General features: G+C 45.2%; 1 protein-coding gene across 1 annotated transcript in view; it reads left to right on the top strand.

Moving 5' to 3' along the window:
* The window catches only part of LOC127569554 (fibroblast growth factor 18-like), an 86,246-nt gene extending 66,677 nt beyond the window's left edge, over positions 1-19,569 (top strand). The window contains exons 2-3 of the mRNA XM_052014304.1: positions 13,801-13,907; positions 19,303-19,569. Coding sequence (XP_051870264.1) covers positions 13,801-13,907; positions 19,303-19,569 — 374 coding nt within the window. The remainder of the gene's footprint in view (positions 1-13,800; positions 13,908-19,302) is intronic.
* Positions 19,570-19,929: the final 360 nt, after the last annotated feature.

A 19,929-nucleotide genomic window follows, 5' to 3' on the forward strand; every position in this document is an offset into this window, starting at 1 on the left:
CCCACATCAATCCATGGTACAGTTTAAAAGTAGATCAGGCTGGTAGACAAGGAATGCCTAGTTGGAGGTGACTCAGTCTATGTATACTTCTCATCAACATGAAAGTTGATGCAATATCCTGTCCTTGCATTTAGCTGTGTAATTCATGGCCACCCTTGCATTGTTCCTGTGATTACTGATATCATCCGTAGCGTTCCACACCTGATCAGTGGATCAGGTAGAACATGCCATAATTAAGCGCTCCTTACATATGCTGGAATGCGTCCACAGTCCTGTTGAGATCCTGAGTGGATGGGAAGTGCCGTTAAACCAAAGATCTCCTGGCAGAGGGTATATTGATATACTATTGATGCCAATGACACTGCAACATCCTGATTCTTACCTTCTCCACCACAGCCCTGATAACTACCTGCTAAAGGCTGAGTGGTTCATTGACTGTCCGACTTCCTAGGGTTGCATGGAAAGTGAAGCTTTTGCTAAGAACTCAGTCTCTCTTTTATGCCCTGGGCTGGTGTTCCCGCCGCTGTGCACTGCTGAAGTGCAGAGATCCTTCAGCTGTGGGCTATTGGACTCCCAAGTCCCTCCCGCTGAGTTTCTACAGCTGTGCTTGGTTGTGACATTCAAGTGCAGCTTTTGAGGCCCTCCATTTGTGGCATGACAAGCTGATGAATTATTCCTGTTGTGCAATATTGAACTGGTCGGTTCCTCTAGTTGTGGCAGTTTGGCTGCAGAGTTCCTCCAAATGTGGTATGCTAGTTTTGTGACCTTTATCTCTTTCATGGTGACGAGGTCACTTAACTGTGAGGTGTTGGGCTGGTGAGTTCATCCAGCTGGGATCTTCCAGCACATTGTACTTGTCTTGTGTATACCTGCTGCTGGGGGCAGTTGACTTCCTCCAGCTGTGTGGTGTTAGACTGTGACCTTCTCCATCTTTGAGGTTTGGGGCTGGTGATTGCCTCCAGCTGTGGGAAGTCAAGTGCTGCTCAGGTGAGCAAACAGATGTGGGGTTTGGGACTTGAAATTGTCCAGATGTTGGGCATTGGGCAGAAGAGCCTGTAGCTGTGTTTTGTTGAGCCATTGAGTCCCCCCAGCTGTGAAGCATTGGGTTGGAGAGCTCCTTCAGCTGTGGTGTGAGTTTCTCCATTGTTGGATGTGCCTTGCTGTGTTGTTGAAGCAGTGGTGTGCTGACCTTGTTAGTTACTCCGGCATGCAGTGTTGTGCAGGTCAATTCTTCCCTGGACAGTGTGTATTTGCTGGATTCCTTCAGCTGTGTCTGGTTAAGCCGGCAAGTCCCTCCAGTTGTGCCGTTCTGATCTTATTTTGGTCTGCTCTGCGATGCTGTGCTGAGGAGTTTGGTATGGTGATGTGCGGTGCTGTGTTTGTGAGTTCCAACAGCTGTGGGATAAGTAGCTGGTGCATGTCTCCAGCTGTGTATTGTGCTGGTGAGCCTATCCATCTCTGGCATGTTAGGCTGGTGGGTTCTTCAGCTCAGTGTATTGGGCCTGTGAGTTCCTCATGTTGGGTGTCGTTGGGGTTGAGTTCACCTATCTGTGGGGTGACTGTGCATTGCTGGGCTACTGAGTTCCTTTTCCTGTGGGGTCATAGTTCTACAACACAGAAATGGACCCTTTGGCCCAACTTGTCCCTGCCGACCTTTTTGTCCATCTACACTAATCCCATCTGCCCACATTCTCTCCATATCCTTCTATGTCCTGCCTATTCAAATATCCATTAAGCACAGTAATTTTATCTGACCCTTCCACCTCCTCTGGCAGTGAGTTCCAGATATCAGCCAATCTCTTTGTAGAAAAAAACATTCCCCTCAAGACCTGTTTAAAACTCCTTCCTTTCACCTTAAAACTATGCCCTCTTGTTTTTGACAACCCTGCCATGGGTATGGGATGGTGAGAGATTGTGCTTCTCCAGCTACGGCATGTTGGGCTGGTGTGGTGTACCAGTGCTGTCTATTGGGATTGCGATCCGCTTCCCCCGGAAGAGCTGCACTGTTGCATTGCTGAGGAGCGAGTGTTTGTTTCGCGGGCTTCCCCAGCTGTGAGGTGTTGAGCTGTTGAGTTCTTGCCATCGGATGCTGAGCTGGTGAATTCCTCCAGCTGTTACTTACCAGACCATGACATCCACTAGCTGTGGAGCCTTGATTCTGTCACTTTCATCTGCTGCTGGGTGCTGTGGCGATTAGTCTATCCAACTGTGTGGTTTTGTGCTGAGAGCTTCACCAGGTGTCCAGCATTTGGCTGGCCGGTTCCGCCATCTGCGAGAATTTGAGCTAATGGCCTTCCATCAGTCGGATGCTGGGCTGGTGAGTTCGTCCAGCTGTGGGATGCTGGGGTGCTTCACCCCACCAGCTGCAGGACATTAGGGCCTCCAGCTGTGGTGTGTTGGACTTGTGGATTCCACCATTGCTTTGTGTTGGACTGGCCAGTCCCCACAGCTGTGGATTTTTCAGCTCCTGACTTTCTCCAGCTGTTGAGTGGCGGTGGTTAGTTCCTGCAGTTGTAGATTGCTGAACCTGTCAGCTTATCCAGCTGTGTCGGTGTTGGTTTGGTGGTTTCTTCCAGTTCTGCTTTATAGGCTTGTGAATTCCTCCTGTTGAGTGTGTTAGTTAGTTGAATTTCTCCAGCTATGGGTTGTTCGACTGATGAGTTTCTCCAGCTGTGGCTCACTGAGTCCATGCCAACTAACAGCCTCCCATTTGCACTGATCCCATTTTATTCTCCCCACATTCCCATCAACTCCCCCCCAGATTCTACCCCTTGTCTGCACACTTGGGGCAATTTATAGCAACCAGTTATCCTACCAACCTGCACATCTTTGGGACATGAGAGCAAACTGGAGCACTCGCAGGAAACCCACACAAACACAGGGAGAATGTGCAAACTCCACACAGAAACCACCTGAGGTCGGGATTGAACCCAGGTCTCTGGAGCTGTGAGACAGTGGCTCTACCTGCTGTACCATTATATCCACAATTGGGTCTACAGCAGTGGGGTGTCGTATAGGGAGTTCTGGGTTGCTGAGTTCTTGAAGTTGTGGGTGACTCCTGCTATGCACTGCCAGGCTCATCAATTCCTCCAGTTGTGCAGCGGAGTTCCTTCAGATGTAGGGTTTTGGACATCTTTGGGATGAAGAGCTTGTAAACATTTCCTGCTGGGTTGCTATGTCCCTTCAGCAGGCTGTTAGGCTGGAGAGTTCCTCCAGCTGTCGGTTGTTGGGCTGATGTGTTCTTCCAGCTGTGGGCTGTTGGGTTGGTGAGTTGTTCCAGCTGTCAGAAGTTGAGCTGATGTGTTCCTCCAGCGGTGGGATGTTGGGCTGGAGTATCGCTTGCTGCTGTGGAGCATGAGGTTGGTGGTTTTCTCCAATCTTCCATCTGTGGGATGTTTGGATGTTTAGTTAATCCAACTGTTGGTGTTGGGCTGGTGAGTTCATTGTGCTATGTGGTGTTGGGCTGGTGACTTTCTCCTTCTGTAGAGTGTTGGAATGGTGAGTTCTTCCAGCTGTGGTGTTGGGCTTGTACATTTTGCCACTGCTGTGGCGTGTTAGACCATTGACCTCGTCCAGCTGTGGATTACTCCTTCCTGTTATATGTTATGCTGGAGTTTCTGCAGCAGTTGAGTATCAGGCTGGTGTGTCCTCCATCTGTGGGTGATCGGTCTGGTAAGATCTTCCTGCATGGGATGTTGTGCTGTTGTGTCCCTCCGTACATGGGGTGGGGCAGGGTTGGCTGCAGCTGTGGTTTGTTGAGCCTGTAACTTTCACCTGCTGTGGGGTGTTTGGGTGCTGAGTCCAGTTGTGAGGTGTTGGGCTGATTATTGCATCCAGGCCTGTGGAATTGGCTCCTTAGTTCCTTCTGCTTTGTACTGTCGATATGTTGTCCATCCAGTGTGCCATGCATGCAGGTCAATTTTTCCAGCTGTAATGTTTTGGGTTTGCAGCTTTCACCCACTGTTGGTTGTCGGTGTGGTGAGTTCATCCATCTGTGTGGTTCTGGGCGATGAGTTCCTTCTGCTCTGGGATGCTGGGGTGCTAAGTCCAGCTGTGAAGTCTCGGGTTGTTGTTTTGTGTTGTGCAGGTGCACTCCTGCAGCTGGAGGCGTTTGCCTGGTGAATTTCACCAGCTGTGCTGTGTTGCGTTGGTGCTTTGGTGCAATCCTCCTGTGTTTACTGTTGCACTCTTGATTCGCTGTGGCTACAGGCCACTAGGCCAGTGTGGTCCCCAGCTGGTGCCTTACACCCTGCAGGCAGTTAGGCTGGTTAGATCATCCAACTATGGGGCGTTGAACTGGTGAGTTCCTCCAGATGTGGTGTTGGGCTGTTGATTCCTTCCAACTGTATCATGCATGTACTGATGGGTTCTACCGTCTGTCCATTATTAGGCTGGTGTGTTCCTCCAGCTGTGGTTGTCGGGCTGGTGTGTACCTCCAGCTGTGGCCTATCGGGCTGGTGTGTTCCTCCAGCTGTGAGTTGTCGGGCTGGTGTGTTCCTCCAGCTGTGGGTTGTGGGACTGGTGTGTTCCTCCAGTTGTGGGTTGTCAGGATGGTGTGTTCCTTCAGCTGTGGTTGTCAGGATGATGTGTTCCTCCAGATGTGGGTTGTTGGGATGGAGTGTTCCTCCAGCTGTCAGTTGTCCTGCTTGTGACTCTTACCTGTTGTGGGGTATAGGACCCGTAAACTCATCCAGACCTGTGGTATTGGGCTACTTTGTTTCTTCAGCTTTGGAGTGTGAAGCTGGCTGTGGTGTGTGGGGATGGTGAGTTCCACTAGCTATGGGGTGTTGGGGTGTGACTTTCTCTTGCTGTCGTGTGTTGTACTGATGTGTCTTTCCAAATGTGAGTTCATAGGATCAGAGAGTCAATTTTATGGACAGCTCCCAGTGGTTGAATTGGAATATCCTCACATCTTCCCACAATTTTCAATCTCATTTGCCATTTCAAAACTTATCTTTCATGCTTTTTTTAGAAAGATTATGACTATGTTCAAGGATGTGACTTCTTGCCAAGTTAAACAAAGCATGAGAGTGTCAGTCTTAGAAAATTGCAGAGGTTTCTAAAAACCCTAAACAACTAGCGGCAACTTTGACCATTAACAAATGTTTTCCTTTGTACAAACCTGCACCTCATTCCTCTTGACAGGCCAAAGAAGAAATTGCAGTAAGGTTTTTATCATGTATTAAGAGGATCCACATTTCTGGTCCAAGTACAAAAGTTCCTTTTGAGTGGCTACAATAAGTTGGAATTCAAATGTGTAGTTAAATGGCACACAGAAGTGGAGGCTGATACACACAGGGCAAAGCTTCATGCCTACATGGTTCAGTGATAATCAGTCACAATTGTGACAATAATTGTTTCAAATCTTGCATTGAGAATGTACTAACACCCATACTTTAAGCTCATTTTCACTTATATTATGTGTCAGCATTCTCAAAGGATTCTACATGGATACTGGAGGACTTCCAGCAAACATTTTATTGTCTCCGGGCAAATCTCCATCTGTTTTACTTCTTCATTTTAGAAAATGCAATCTGGGACTGCAATAAGTGTAACTTAAAATACAACCTGTATTAAAAAGAACTGCATTATTCTCTAGAAAACTTCTCTTACACTCCTATATGCAATATATCTCAATGTAATATAGGACTTTTCCTGAAATATCCAAATATAATTTATATAACAACAGTGAATAAAGGGCTGTGTAATCTCTGTAATGAAGCCGTGAATAATATATCCTGGTGTAATCTATATAATGGAACCGCAAATGGGAAATACCGGTACAATCTGGGTAACAGCACTGTGGTATGAGACCTCCAATTGTAATCTGCAATAAGAACTATGCATGATGAATCAAATGTAATCTACATAAGGGAACTGTATGGAATTTTTAAATTCCTTTGTCGGACTTCAGCAGCACCAGGAAGGCCCTCATTCATTTATTGGTCATCACTAATTGCCCTTGAGAAGGTGATGATGATCCACCTTCTTGAACCTTTGCAGTCCTTCTGGTGAAGGTGCTCCCACAGTGTTGTTAGGTAGGGAGTTCTGGGATTTAGACCCAGTGATGATGAAGGACCAATGATATATTTCCAAGTCAGTGTGCAATTTGGAGGGGTACCTGCAGTTGTTGTGTTCCTATGCACCTACTGCCCCTGTCTTTCTTGTTGATAGCAGTTGTTGGTTTGGAAACTACTGTCAGACTGTGTGGGTAATGAAATGCAGTGCATTTTGTAGATGGTGCACACTGCAGGCACTGAGGTGTTTAGGGTGACAAAAAGAGTGCCAATGAAGCGGGCTGCTTTGTCCTGGATGGTGCTGAGCTTCCCGAATGTTGTTAGGCCTGCACTCATCCAGGCAAGCGGAAAGCATTCCATCACACTTAGAGATGGTGGAAGGGCTTTCAGATGTCAAGAGGCGAGTCACTTGCCACCAGGTTCCCAGCCTCTGACCTGCTCTTGTAGCCATCATATATATGTGACTGGACACTTCCATTTCTGTACAATGATAACCTGCAGGATGTTGACGATAGGGCACAGTGATGGCCGTACCATGGATTATCAAGACACTAGTTTACTGAAGATGGTAACTGCCTAATACTTACATAGAACAGTGTTATTTGCTTGAAAGTTTTCCAGGTCTTCTGTATGTAGGCAGAGTGATTAATTTTCAGAGGACTTACAAATGGAATTAAACATTGTGCAATCATCGGTGAACACCCTCACTTATGGTGAAAAGAAGGTCATTAATAAAGGAGTTGAAGGTGGTTGGGTGTAGGTCACTGCCCTGAGGAACTTCTGCAGTGACATCCTGAAAATGGGGTGATCGACCTCCAACAACCAAAACCATCTTCCGTTGCACGAGACATGAATCTAGTCAATGGAATTTTTTCCCCTTGACTCCCTTTGGTTTCATTTTCTCCAGGGCTCCCAGATGCCATACTCAGTCAAATGTAGCCTCAATGTTGAGGACAATCACTCATACTTTACATCTGGAATTCAGCACATTTTTCCCATGTTTTATGATCCAAAACTTTAATGAGGTCTGGAGCAATGTGTTCCTGACATAATCTGTATTGGTGAGCAGGTTGTTAGTACGTGACCCTTGATAATACTATTTATGGCATCTTCCATCACTTTGCTAACAAATGACAACAGATATCCATTGCTTGAGCAGTCATTAGCTGGACTGGGTTTGTTCTAACTTTTGTCAACAGAACATTTTAGGCAATTTTCCACAGTGTTGGGTAGATGCCAGTGTTGCAATGTAATGGAATAGCTTGGCTGGAGACCTGGCTGGCTGTGGAGAGAAAATCTTCATTACTGCAGTGGTAATGCTGTCTGGTCCCAGAGTAATCTGCGTAAAACAAAATTGTGATACATCTTAGTGTAAGCTTTTTAAATGAATGCTGAGTGCCATTATTGCATGTTTAGTATGCATAAGAAACTAAGTGATATATTCCAGCATAAGTTAAATGAGAAGAATTGTGTGTGACATATCCAGTTGTAGAAAAACCTTAGATCATTGTAACTTAACTGTGGGGGATGTATCCTGTAGCAATCTATATTGCAAAATGTACAATCTATGTAAAGCATAAGAGTATATTACATAATCTTTATCACAGAACTGGGGATGATGTATCTTGGTATACTGTGTAACAAAGTAGTCTCTGAAACAGCCCAATTCAATCTACATCAGAGAATTGTATGCGCATTGTGTGGTGTATATGAATGAGTAATATGTAAGAAACCATATGCTATCCTATATTTATTTCTCTGTCTGATATATTTTAGTGTAACCTGTAAAACAAATCACTAAAAATTGCAATTTAGGCCAGTAAGGCTGTAACAAGAATAAACTAATTATTAAAGAGATAGAATTGAAGTTTCACTAAATGTATTAAACTTTGATTTGTGTTGGATAGAGTCCTGTTCCATATTATTAAGGGATATAGAGGGATTGAGGTGTCCAAAATGATCTACAAGGACGAAGTCATAGCTGCAAGTTATATCAATCACACAAGAATTGGCTTTTCGGGAAAGAAAGACTGAGAGATAACCTAATAATGGACAACAGCAGTGTGGTTTCAATTGTAGAAAAAAACAAAGCTGAAGGCTATCAATATAAGGTCAGCATCAATAAGGCAAACGAGGAATTAATGGAGAAACCTCTTTATTCCGAAAGTTGTGGGAAGGTAGAACTCACTTCCACAGTGAATGGTGGGGCAAGTAAAGGAAAACACTTAATCAGCTGGGGGAAGAAGGGAATTGAGGATTATGCTCTAGTGTTAGATAAGGTATGATGCGAGAAAGCTTGAATGGAACATATAAAGATTGACATGATCAGCTTCCATACCATATGTTCATGTCATCTACAGAACAGAACAATGAGTGATATATCCTGTTGTAAACTAATTATGTAGAGAAGATAATTGGGATTGCCTTGTGCAGGCTATATAACAAAGGAATATCTAGTTGTGATTTATATGCCGAGGAGTGTATCCCAGTCTTGGGACAATGTAATAAGTTCTCTGGTAATTCATGTAACAGTTCTGGAAGCATTTGGTACTTTTGCCAAATACATTTACTTTAACTTCTGTTTTCCCTTGTCACTTTTGTGTGATGCTGTGCAATTGAAAGCAAACTACTGTGCTTCTTTGGTGACTTTCAAATCAGCTGATGAAATAACACCACTTTTAGAAAGGACCACTGCATCCCTTTTAGGGGAAGTTTATTTGTTTGTCATTTAAAATCTTGCCTGTTACTGCTCTGCAGGATGCCAACTCTGGCTGGGGTTCAGTTCCTTCAAAGTTGGCTGTGATCTCTTCCTTGCTTGACCTAGTGAGCATCAGGTTGGGTCTCTGATTGGTACTTTCAGCTGGTGCTGCCATCCTTACCACAGGTGACGTGTACAAGGATCCCAGTTCACCTCCGCATCGTTATTTAGCCCAGGGGTGCCAAGGCAGACTGCAGGACCTCCTGAATGAGCTCAGCAGGGGAAGCTGGTGTCTTGCCTTGAGTCAGCTACTTAATGACATACTCCCCTCTGATTCTCCTGCTTCCCACTACAATAATGGCAATTTATAGTAACCAATCAACTAGGGAGTGTGAGATACAGGGATGGTGGCTTGGGGACAGTTAAAGGAAAGCCTGCAGAGTATAGAAGGTGCGTGGGAAAGTGTTGGAACATCATAGTGGAACCATGTTATACTGCGTTGTAACTGTGCTAACCACTGTACTGTCTCCAAGTTCATCTGCTTGTGTAATAAGTCAGTTGGCATGTGTGACACCAGAATACGGTGAGTCAGTTGGTATGTGTGCATGAACACTGACAAGGGTATCTGATTGTATGTAGGTATACTTGCAAAGTGGTTCTGTTGGTATACCGGCAAACTGCGTCTGTTAGTATACAGGTACACAGGATCAGTGAATCTGTCAGTGTGCCTATTCACTGTCTGATTAAATACAGATGGACTGATACAGAAAATCTGTTGGTGTACTGAGATACTGAGTCATTCAGTACACATGACATTGACACAGTGAGCCTTTTGATATAAATGTACATAGACGGTGAGTCTGTTGGTAAATCACCTATGTACATTGTCATAAAGAGTCTATTTCTATATATGTACACTGACTCAATGAATATGATGGTAAATGTATACAATATGTCTCCTGTTATGCAGGTGCACTCATACTGGGGTCTCGATGGGACACATGTACACTTACACAATGAGCCTGTTGTTATTTACATACATTGATATTATAAATCTACTGCAACACAGGTACACTGACACAGTGAGTTTGGTAGTGTTCATGTACACTGTGCATTGTGGGCCTGCCGGTATACAGGTACACTGGCACAGTATGTTGGGTGGGCTGCACGTTCACTGACACTGTTGGTTTATACTGACACATTAAATCTGATGGTGTTCGTGTACACTGACCCCATGTACCTGCTGGTATACATGTATACTGATGCAGTGAATCAGGTGGCATACTTGAAAACTCCCACAGTGACTGGTACATGGGACAGGAACACCAATACTAATGTAATATAGGTGCACTAATATTATGAGTATAATTGTGTTCAGGTACACTGAGAATGAGTCTGATGGTATTCACATTTGACAGTGTGATCCTGTTGTTCTTCGGTTCACCTACACCATGAATCTGTTGTTAAACAGGTATACCAACACAGTGAATCTGGTAGCGCGTAGGTAGGTAGGTAGGTAGAACGTAGGTTCTGATACTGTACATGTGCATCAACACACTGAGTCTCCTGATGTACAAGTGCACTAATATAGTGAAACTGTTGGCATACAGGTAAACTGACACTGTGAGTATAATTGTGTACAGGTACACTGAGAGAGGCTGAAAGGGACGTGCAAGGCCTGGAGTCTTCAGTGGAAATCCAGGAACAGGGGAAAGTATGGGAGCAAGAGGGCCGGGAGATTAAAGAGAGTGTGGGAGAAGTGTTCTGGTAAGGTTGGAAGCTCGCTGCATAGTGTTGTAACTGAGTTAACCTCTGTACTGAACCCATGTTCATCTGCTTGTGTAATGGTGGTTGGGATGTGTGGAACCAGGATGCAGAGAGTCTGTTGGTATGTGAATCTGTCAGTGTACCTGGATACTGACAGTGCATCTGATTACATACAGATACACTGATACTCAAAGTGTGTTGGTGAACTGTACACTGAGACATTGAGTCATTTGGTGCACAAGGTACTGAGACAGTGAGCCTTTTGGGATAAACATACATGGTGACTGAATCTGTGGTACACTGTCAATGTGCACTGTCATAATGAATCTATTATTGTACACGTACACTGACACAGTATGATGGTATACATATACAATAACACAAAATGGCTGTTGTTATGCAGTTACACTCACACCGTGATCTCAATGTGATACATGTACACTCACACATGAGCCTGCATGACACTGACATACACTGATATCATAAATCTATTCCAACACAGGTACACTGCTACTGTGAGTTTGATAGCCTTCATGTAGACTGGCACTGTAGTCTGGTGTATAGGTACACTGATTGGTATGTCTGAATCTTTATGACTACAAGGACACAGTGGGTCTGATGGTCTGCAGATGCACTGTCACTGTGAGTATGCTGGTGAGTGTGTGGTCAGAGTATGTCTGTGTGCATTTGGAATGTATGTGTGTATGTGTTTATGAGTGTGTGTGTGTGTGTGTGTGTGTGTGTGTGTGTGTGTGTGTGTGTGTGTGTGTGTGTGTGTGTGTGTGTGTGAGAGAGAGAGAGAGAGAGAGAGGGAGAGAGAGAGTGTGTGTTGCAAGTCTCCCTCCATCCTGAGGCACTTCATAAAACACTGACTAAAGGGTGGCACAATGGTACAGTGGGTAGTGCTGCTGCCTCACAGCTCCTCTGACCCGGAGTTGATTCTGACCCCAAGTGATCGCTCCCTGTGACCACACCAGTTTCCCTCGAGTGCTCCTGGTTCTTCCCACATTCTAGAGATGTGTGGGTCAGTGAGGGAATTGTCTAATGTATATTGACCCTATTGTAGAGGGAAAAAGGTCACAGGAAATAAGTGCGGGTGATGGAATTGATAGAAGCCGGCATAGACTTGATGGGTTGAAAGGCCTTCTTCTTGTAAAGAAACATGAGTGCGATGTCATAAATATATACTGAAACAGGTACTGATACTTCTGAATATTGTTACACCATTGAGCCTGGTGTACAAGGGCACTGAGACAATGAGTCTGTTACCATGCATGAGTTTTGACACTGTCTGATATTATTGCAGTGTTCTTACAGTACATCGACCAGTACAGTCACACATTGATGCAGTGAGCCTGTTGGTATGGCTGTGCATTCTGACAGTAAAAGTGGCATTATTGGGTATTGATACAGTGAGTCATAGAGTCCTAGAGTCATAGAACAATACGGCACGGATGCAGGTCCTTTGGTGACCACGCCGACCACGGTGCCCACCCAGCTAGTCCCAATTTCCTGCGTTCAGCCCATATCCCTCTAAGCCCCACCCATCCCATGTACCTATCCAAGTGCTTCTTAAATTACACTATTGTACCTGCCTCAACCACTTCCCCTGGCAGCTTGTTCCATATACTCACCACCCTCTGCATGAAAAGGTTGCCCCTCAGGTCCCTTTTAAATCTTTCCCCTCTCACTCTAAATCTATGCCCCCTAGTTTTGGACTCCCCAGCTGGGGAAAAGACTGCTCCCATCCACCTTATCTATGCCCCTCATGATTTTATAAACCTCTATAAGGTCACCCCTCATTCTCCTAAGCGCCAAGAAATAAAGGTCAACCTCTCCCTAATACTCAAGCCCTCTAGTCTTGGCAACATTCTCGTAAATCTTTTCTGCACCCTTTCCAGTTTAACCACGTTGTTCCTATACACAGTACTGTACAGGAAAGTTTCCTATACACAGACTGTACACAGTCAGCTCATATATTGAGCAATGATACAGTAAGGTTGTTCGTAAAGTTTGACATTGATACAACATATCTGCTGGTCAGATTGTACATCGATACAGTGGGCCTGCTTGGTATGGTTATAGTGTTGAGTCTGCTGGTATAGTTATTATTGTTACATGGTGCCTGCTGGTTCTGCTGGGTAGCTGCAGGACATGGAAGTACAGTGAGCAACTGGCCGACGAGAGGATCGGTCTAGGGTTGAGCTATGTGGTCAAGCAGGGGTGAGGAGAATGGGAAGGAGGGCAGAAGATTGGGAGGGAAGGGTGAGGAGGAAGGGAGAGAGGAAGGGGAAGGGAGGGGAAAGGTATTTAGAACAGAGTCTGCTGCTATGGTAGTGCACTTCCAGTAATTTTGTTGGGCCAGTTGTATGTTGATGCTGAGTGAGGCATTGTTGTGTATTGTTATAGTAAATCTGCAGTGATAAAGTATTGATGTATTAATACATAACTGGGAAATCCCAGGGTCAGGATGAGAATAAATCAAAGAGAAAAGTAATGAAGTAAAGAATCTTTAATGAGGTAAAGGCACAGAAAAGATGTTCGGAGAAAAATATACGGTGACCTTCATGGTAAATCGCTGTTTCCTGCAAACACTGCTTGCTGCTGATAAATGTGTCTCTGATACAAATCTTTTGGGAAATTGAGCTTAATTAGGTTAATTGGCTGCTGTAGATGAGTGGTAGAATTTGTGGGGGAGTTCATGGGAATGTGGGGAGAATAAAATGGTTCAGGGTAGCATTAGAGTAAATGGGTGGTTGATGGTCAGCACAGACTCAGTGGGCCGAAGGGCCTGTTTCCATGCTATGACTCAATGACTCAATGAGATTCATTTTCTGTTGGCTCTTATCATGTCCCTTCTAACCAGCTGCCAGATTAGCCATTTATGAATGGTCTTATTTAGATTTTTGGCTTTCACTCTCACTTCAGTCTGGGCTTTAGTCATATACAACAGTGCAATGCAGAGGGAGATACATTCTGTAGCCAGTCCAAGGCACACCTGCCCTGAGAGTGTTTGATGGGATGGTTTAGAGAGAACTTTATGAATGTACAGCACAAATGCTGCGATTATTCAGCAGTCAGTCTGCCTTTTGGTGCAGGTATCTCATACAGCCAGGCCTGGGAGTGTCTGATAATACAATGTAGAGAGGGCTTCACACTATCTCCATCTCTAGGTGATTGATTAGCCCACCTTGATCTCTGTCCCTATCAGGAGGTGGATGACTGTTGTGTCTGGTGGGATCTGTAGTTAAGGTGGGAGGTGTGTCGATATGATGTGAACTCTCAATCTTTAATGATTCTCTCTTCTTACTTTCCAAGCCCAGCTCCTCGTGGAAACGGACACGTTTGGTAGCCAGGTGAGGATCAAGGGCAAGGAGACCGAGCATTACCTGTGCATGAACAAGAAAGGGAAGCTGGTGGGCAAGGTAAGCAAGTCCTGGGTGGCCAGAGGTGGCACACCCTCTCTGCACATCCCACTTCGCCGGCTCTTTGAGCAAGGCCCAAATCTGTCCACTCCCCACATGACTGGGCTGGGAAAACAAAGGCCTTGGCAACTCCAGCCTGCATACACCACTCCCTCTGCCACTCAGGGTTATGTTAGGTTTCATGTCTATTTCATAGCCAGCTTTAATAGTCTGTAGATGGATCCATTAAACACCCAACAATAGCCAGCCAGTGGTTGAGCTCAGCTCTGCCTACTTTACCTGTATCTGTTACCGTGCCTCAACGTCGACTGCTGACAGTTCCCTGGCAAACAAGGATAGAGTCATAGAATCATAGAGTAAGTTAGTACGGAAACAGGTCCATGTCGACCAAGATGCCCGTCTAAGCTAGTCCTATTTGCCCGTGTTTCCCCATAACCTTCTAAACCTTTCCTATCCATGTTCCTGTCCAAGTACCTTTTAAATGTTGACGTTCCTGCCTCAACCACTTCCTCTGGCAGCTTGCTCCATGTATACAGCACCCTCTGTGTGAAGAAGTTATCCCCAGGTCCCTTTTAAATCTATCCCCCTCACCTTAAACCTTATGCCCTCTAATTTTTAGTTCCCTTTTCTCGGGAAAAAGACTGTCTGTATTCATCCTATCTATGCCCCTCATGACTTTATACACCAATGGATGTGAGGCACTGGGACCTGACAATGTAACTCTGGGTCTGCATCCTCTACCTCTGGCTCTGTGCACTGTAACTATAGAACCATAGAACAATACAGCACAATACAGGCCCTTTGGCCCACCATGTTGTGCCGACCTTTAAACCATGCCTAAGAGCATCTAACCCCTTCCTCCTACATATCCCTCTATTTTAAATTCCTCCATATGCTTATCTAACAATCTCTTGAACGTGACCAATGTACCTGCCTCCACCACTACCCCAGGCAGCACATTCCATGCATCTACCACTCTCTGGGTAAAAAACCTCCCTCTGATATGTCCCTTGAACTTCCCACCCATTACTTTAAAGCCATGCCCTCTTGTATTGAGTAACTCTGGCTCTTCATCCTCTAACTCTGGCTCTGTGCACTGTAATTCTGGCTCTACATCCTCTAACTCTGGCTCTGCATCCTTTAAGTATGTGACTCCACATTTTAACTCAAGATCCTTGCTCTGTTATTCTGTCTCTCAAGCTACAACCCTGAGGGAGTATGGTGTTGTTTTGTTTATCTACCATGGAATCTACTAACCAGGAAACCAGCACTTCGCTTGGATCCCATCACTCCGCACTGTTTACTTTGGATTCATTATGATAAACCAGCTGGATGAGAATGAGCTGGACACAGTCCGCAAGTCCCTGCACACATCCGGGGCTTCTGCAACCAAACTGGGTCTTGTGTGTGGGCCAGACCACCCTCACCACACAGGGACCTCACCCACAAAACTGCTGAGGGAACGTTTGCCAGGGGCCACAGCCCCTATGACAGCCGTTAAAGCTAATGGAATGTTTCTGGACAATCCTGACATTCCAGAGAACTCAAAAACTTCTACAAGTAAAGGAAACAATTAATATATATTTGAAATTTTATTTACAGCGTGGTAACAGGCCCTCCCGGCCCAACGAGTCCACGCCGCCCATTTTTTAAACCCCCCATATTAACCTACCCATACGTAAATAAAAGTTACCTGTAAATGCAGGAACATATTTGAATAACTAAAAGCATTACAGCAAGCAAAGCTAATTAAAGTGTAACTATCTCATCCCCATCTTCCTTCCTTGCCGCTGTAAGATCTCCATTAGGTGAGCGGGCCAACAGGTCCTCCTCTGGTGGAAAGCAGTGGAATGAATGGGTTGCCTTGTGTGAAACTGGATGGGGAAGAGGAGCAGGAGCAGGAAGAGTGGGAGGAGGATGAGTCGAGCAGGAAGGGGACCTTGCTGGTGATGGTGTACTAGGACGTGGAATTCAGTTTAACTGATGAGGAGGAGGCTTGATAGCGGACAGTGATTCTTGGTTTTCTCTCTGACTATTCATGATGTTTGACCATCCATGGTCCTTTCTCTCTCTCGCTCTCTCTCTGATACTCCCTCCTGTTTCACTTTCCTATTCCTTTAACACATACTCAAAATTCTAAAGAACATGGGAGATGATACAGGATGGATGGAGTCAGGTCCCAGGCGGATGGAGCGACACAGAGTGTGATGGTAGAGAGCAAGTTATCTCATTCCATCACCATGACAACCCGCTGAAAAAGAGAGAAAGGTTCGCATTTGTAAAACTTCTGTCACAACTACAGGATGCCCCAAGGTTCTGTAAGTCCAATAGTTTGGAAGTCAGCATTATATATGATATGCAGCAGCCAGTTCAGCTCAGCGAGACCTCCCACCCCTCCATCCTCTCTCCTCCCCCTTCCCGTTGAGCAGAAGATACAAAAACCTGAAAGCACGTACCACCAGGCTCAGGGACAGCTTCCATCCCGCTGCTATAAGACTATTGAACAGACCTCTTGTAATTAAGATGAACTCTTGACCTCACAATCTACCTTGTCATGACCTTGCACTTTATTGTCTGCCTGCACTGCACTTTCTCTGTAACTGTAACAATATATTCTGCATTCTGTTACTGCTTTTCCCTCAATGCACTGATCTGATGAAATGATCTGTACGGATGGCTTACAAAACTAGGTTTCTCACTGTACCTTGGTACCTGTGACAGTAATAAACCAATTTAAGATTCCATAAACAGCAATGTGATAAATATTGATTGGGAAATATTGTTAGGAAAACTCCCCTGTCCTTATTCAACTCTTTTCCTTCCACTTGAGAGATCAGATGAAGTCTTGGTTTATTGTCTCATATAAAAGACGGCATTTCCGACTGTGCAGCACCCCCTCACTGAGTGTACTGGGGAGTACAGTGGTGGCATCTGAGGCTAAACTTGGGCCCACAACAATCTAAATCAGAACAGTAAGCTCTGTAACTTAGTCACAGCAAATCACCAAGGGTCACAGTTCAGAAGGGAAGAGATACAACGGGGGGCTTTCAAGCATTTTAACAATTTTAGAGCTGATGCTAGCTTGTTCCTGCCCAGCACTAAATCATTATCCCCAGGTATTACGGGCAGATTTTTGGGCCAGATTGTGTTTGACTCAGCCGGTGCCTTCAGTCCATGTCCCTCCAGCAGTACACTCACCTTTTGTAGCTCCACAGGTCCCACGAGTATCAAGGCTTCTGTCCTACGGAGTGGTGCAGTCAGTAATGGTGACTGAGCCTCAGGTGGTGGAACCTGAAACCCTGTTCACAGAGCCAGACAGGTGCTCAAGAGCTGCTGCTCAGAAGGCCTTTTGACCACTTCTAAATGACTGGATAATAGGCAAGATTTATAAACAGCTGAGGTAGACATGAATAAGTTTTACAAAAAGCAAGTATAAAAAGAAGCTAAAAACACATTTATTGGTATTGGTATTGGTTTATTATTGTCACTTGTACTGAGGTACAGTGAAAAGCTTGTCTTACAAACTGATCGTACAGGTCAATTCATTACACAGTGCAATTACATTGAATTAGTACAGAGTGCATTGAGGTAGTACAGATAAAAACAATAACAGTACAGAGTGAAGTGTCACAGCTCCAGAGAAAGTGCAGTGCAATAAGGTGCAAGGTCACAACAAGGAAAAACGTGGGGTCGTAGTCCATCTCATTGTATAAGGGAACCGTTCAATAGTCTTATCACAGTGGGGTAGAAGCTGTCTTTAAGTCTTGTGGTATGTGACTTCAGGCTCCTGTATCTTCTACCCGATGGAAGAGGAGAAAAGAGAGAATGTCCTGGGTGGGTTGGGTCTTTGATTATGCTGGCTGCTTCACCAAGACAACGAGAGGTAAAGACAGAGTCTAAGGAGGGGAAGCTGGTGTCCATAATGCGCTGGGCTGTGTCCACAACTCTCTGCAGTTTCTTGCGGTCCTGGGCAGAGCAGTTGCCTTACCAAGCTGTGATAAATCCAGATAGGATGCTTTCTATGGTGCATCTGTAAAAGTTGGTGAGAGTCAAAGGGGACAAACCAAATTTCTTTAGCCTCCTGAGGAAGTAGAGGCACTGGTGAGCTTTCTTGGCCATGGCTTCTACATGATTTGACCAGGACAGGCTTGAAGCTCTCAACCCTCTCGACCTCAGCACCATTGATGTAGACGGGTGCATGTACACCACCCCCTTTCCTGAAGTCAATGACCAGCTCTTTTGTTTTGTTGACATTGAGGGCAAGGTTGTTGTCATGACACCATTCTGCTAAGCTCTCTATCTCCTTCCTGTACTCCGACTCATCACTGTTTGAGATACGGCCTACAACGGTGGTATCATCTGCAAACTTGTTGATGGAGTTAGAGCAGAATCTGGCCACACAGTCATGAGTGTATAGGGAGTAGAGTAGAGGGCTGAAGACGCAGCCTTGTGGGGCACCAGTGTTGAGAATAATCGTGCCGGAGGTATTGCTGCCTATCCTCACTGATTGCGGTCTGTTTGTTAGAAAGTCAAGGATCCAGTTACAGAGGGAAGTGTTGAGTCCTAGGTCTTGGAGTTTGGTGACAAGCTTACTAGGGATTATTATATTGAAGGCAGAGCTGTAGTCAATAAACAGTAGTCTAATGTAGGTGCCTTTACTGTCCAGATGCTCCAGAGCTGAGTGTAGGGCCAGGGAAATGGCATCCGCTGTAGACCTGTTTTGGCGATAGGCGAATTGCAATAGGTCCAGGTTGTCTGGTAGGCTGGAGTTGATGCGTGCCATGACCAACCTCTCAAAGCACTTCATGATGGTGGATGTCAGAGCCACTGGTCGGTAGTCATTGAGGCATGTTACCTTGCTTTTCTTCGGTACCAGGATGATAGTGGTCTTCTTAAAACAGGTGGGAACCTGAGATTGAAACAGGGAGAGGTTTATCTATTAATTTACACTTACATTTATCTAATGTAAATTAATTAAAAACATTAAAATTACTTGAAAAGAAACAAAGCTTCCCTTCCCTTCATTTGAATGGTGCCAGGCTGGGTCAAGCACAATCTGGCCTAATAACCTGCCCACAATACCTGGAGATAATGATTTAATACAGGGAAAGAACAAACTAGTATCAACTCTAAATTCGCTCAACTACCTCAGCGGTGAATCCGGGACAGAGTGACAGGTAATATACACAACATAACCCTCGGCCTGATGGCCGCATTTGTGTATGGCTGCGTGCTGAGCTTCTATGCACTACGTGCTGAGGTTCTATCTGTCCCTGGTGTTGCGAAGGATCGGCCTGGCCCCGTTGCTGCACAATGTCTGACAGGAGGGTGAAATGGTCGCTGTGGCAGGAAGTGAACCATTAACACCTCCCTTCCTTTTCTCCTTTTCCTGCAGCTTAGTGGGAGAAGCAAGGAGTGCGTCTTCATCGAGATTGTGCTGGAAAACAACTACACAGCCCTGATGTCTGCCAAGTACACGGGCTGGTACGTGGGCTTCACCAAAAAGGGGAGGCCCAGGAAAGGGCCCAAAACCCAGCAAAACCAACAAGAGGTGCACTTCATGAAAAGATACCCCAAGACCCAGGGAGAGACCCAGGCTCCGTTTAAATTCACCACGGTTAATAAAAGAACTAAACGAATACGATCTTCAAACTCCAGTTAGAGCACCTCACGGACCCTGAACTGTCCCAGAGCATTATTTTTGCATCATTATTATTAATAAAGAAAAGAAACCAAAGGAAGAAGATCTATTTTTGTATATCGTGTGACAGGTTTGGGGGACGGAAGAGTTGTACGTATTTGTTCCAACCCTTTTAATGTAATCAACCTGTCCTTATTTAAAGGAAAGCTGTCAGTTTGGAAATGTAATTTGAACAAGACACAGAGAAACAGAGAACAAAGTGGAAACAAGAGAATGTAATTAACGGAATGGCCAAAGCCCTCTATAGAGACTGCCATTTTTGGGAGGGGAGAAGGGGAAGATGAGGAGATGGTGGATGGATGGACAAGTCTGACTTTTGTG

The sequence above is a fragment of the Pristis pectinata genome, chromosome 4 (assembly GCF_009764475.1).
Source record: "Pristis pectinata isolate sPriPec2 chromosome 4, sPriPec2.1.pri, whole genome shotgun sequence".
Lineage (NCBI taxonomy): Eukaryota > Metazoa > Chordata > Chondrichthyes > Rhinopristiformes > Pristidae > Pristis > Pristis pectinata.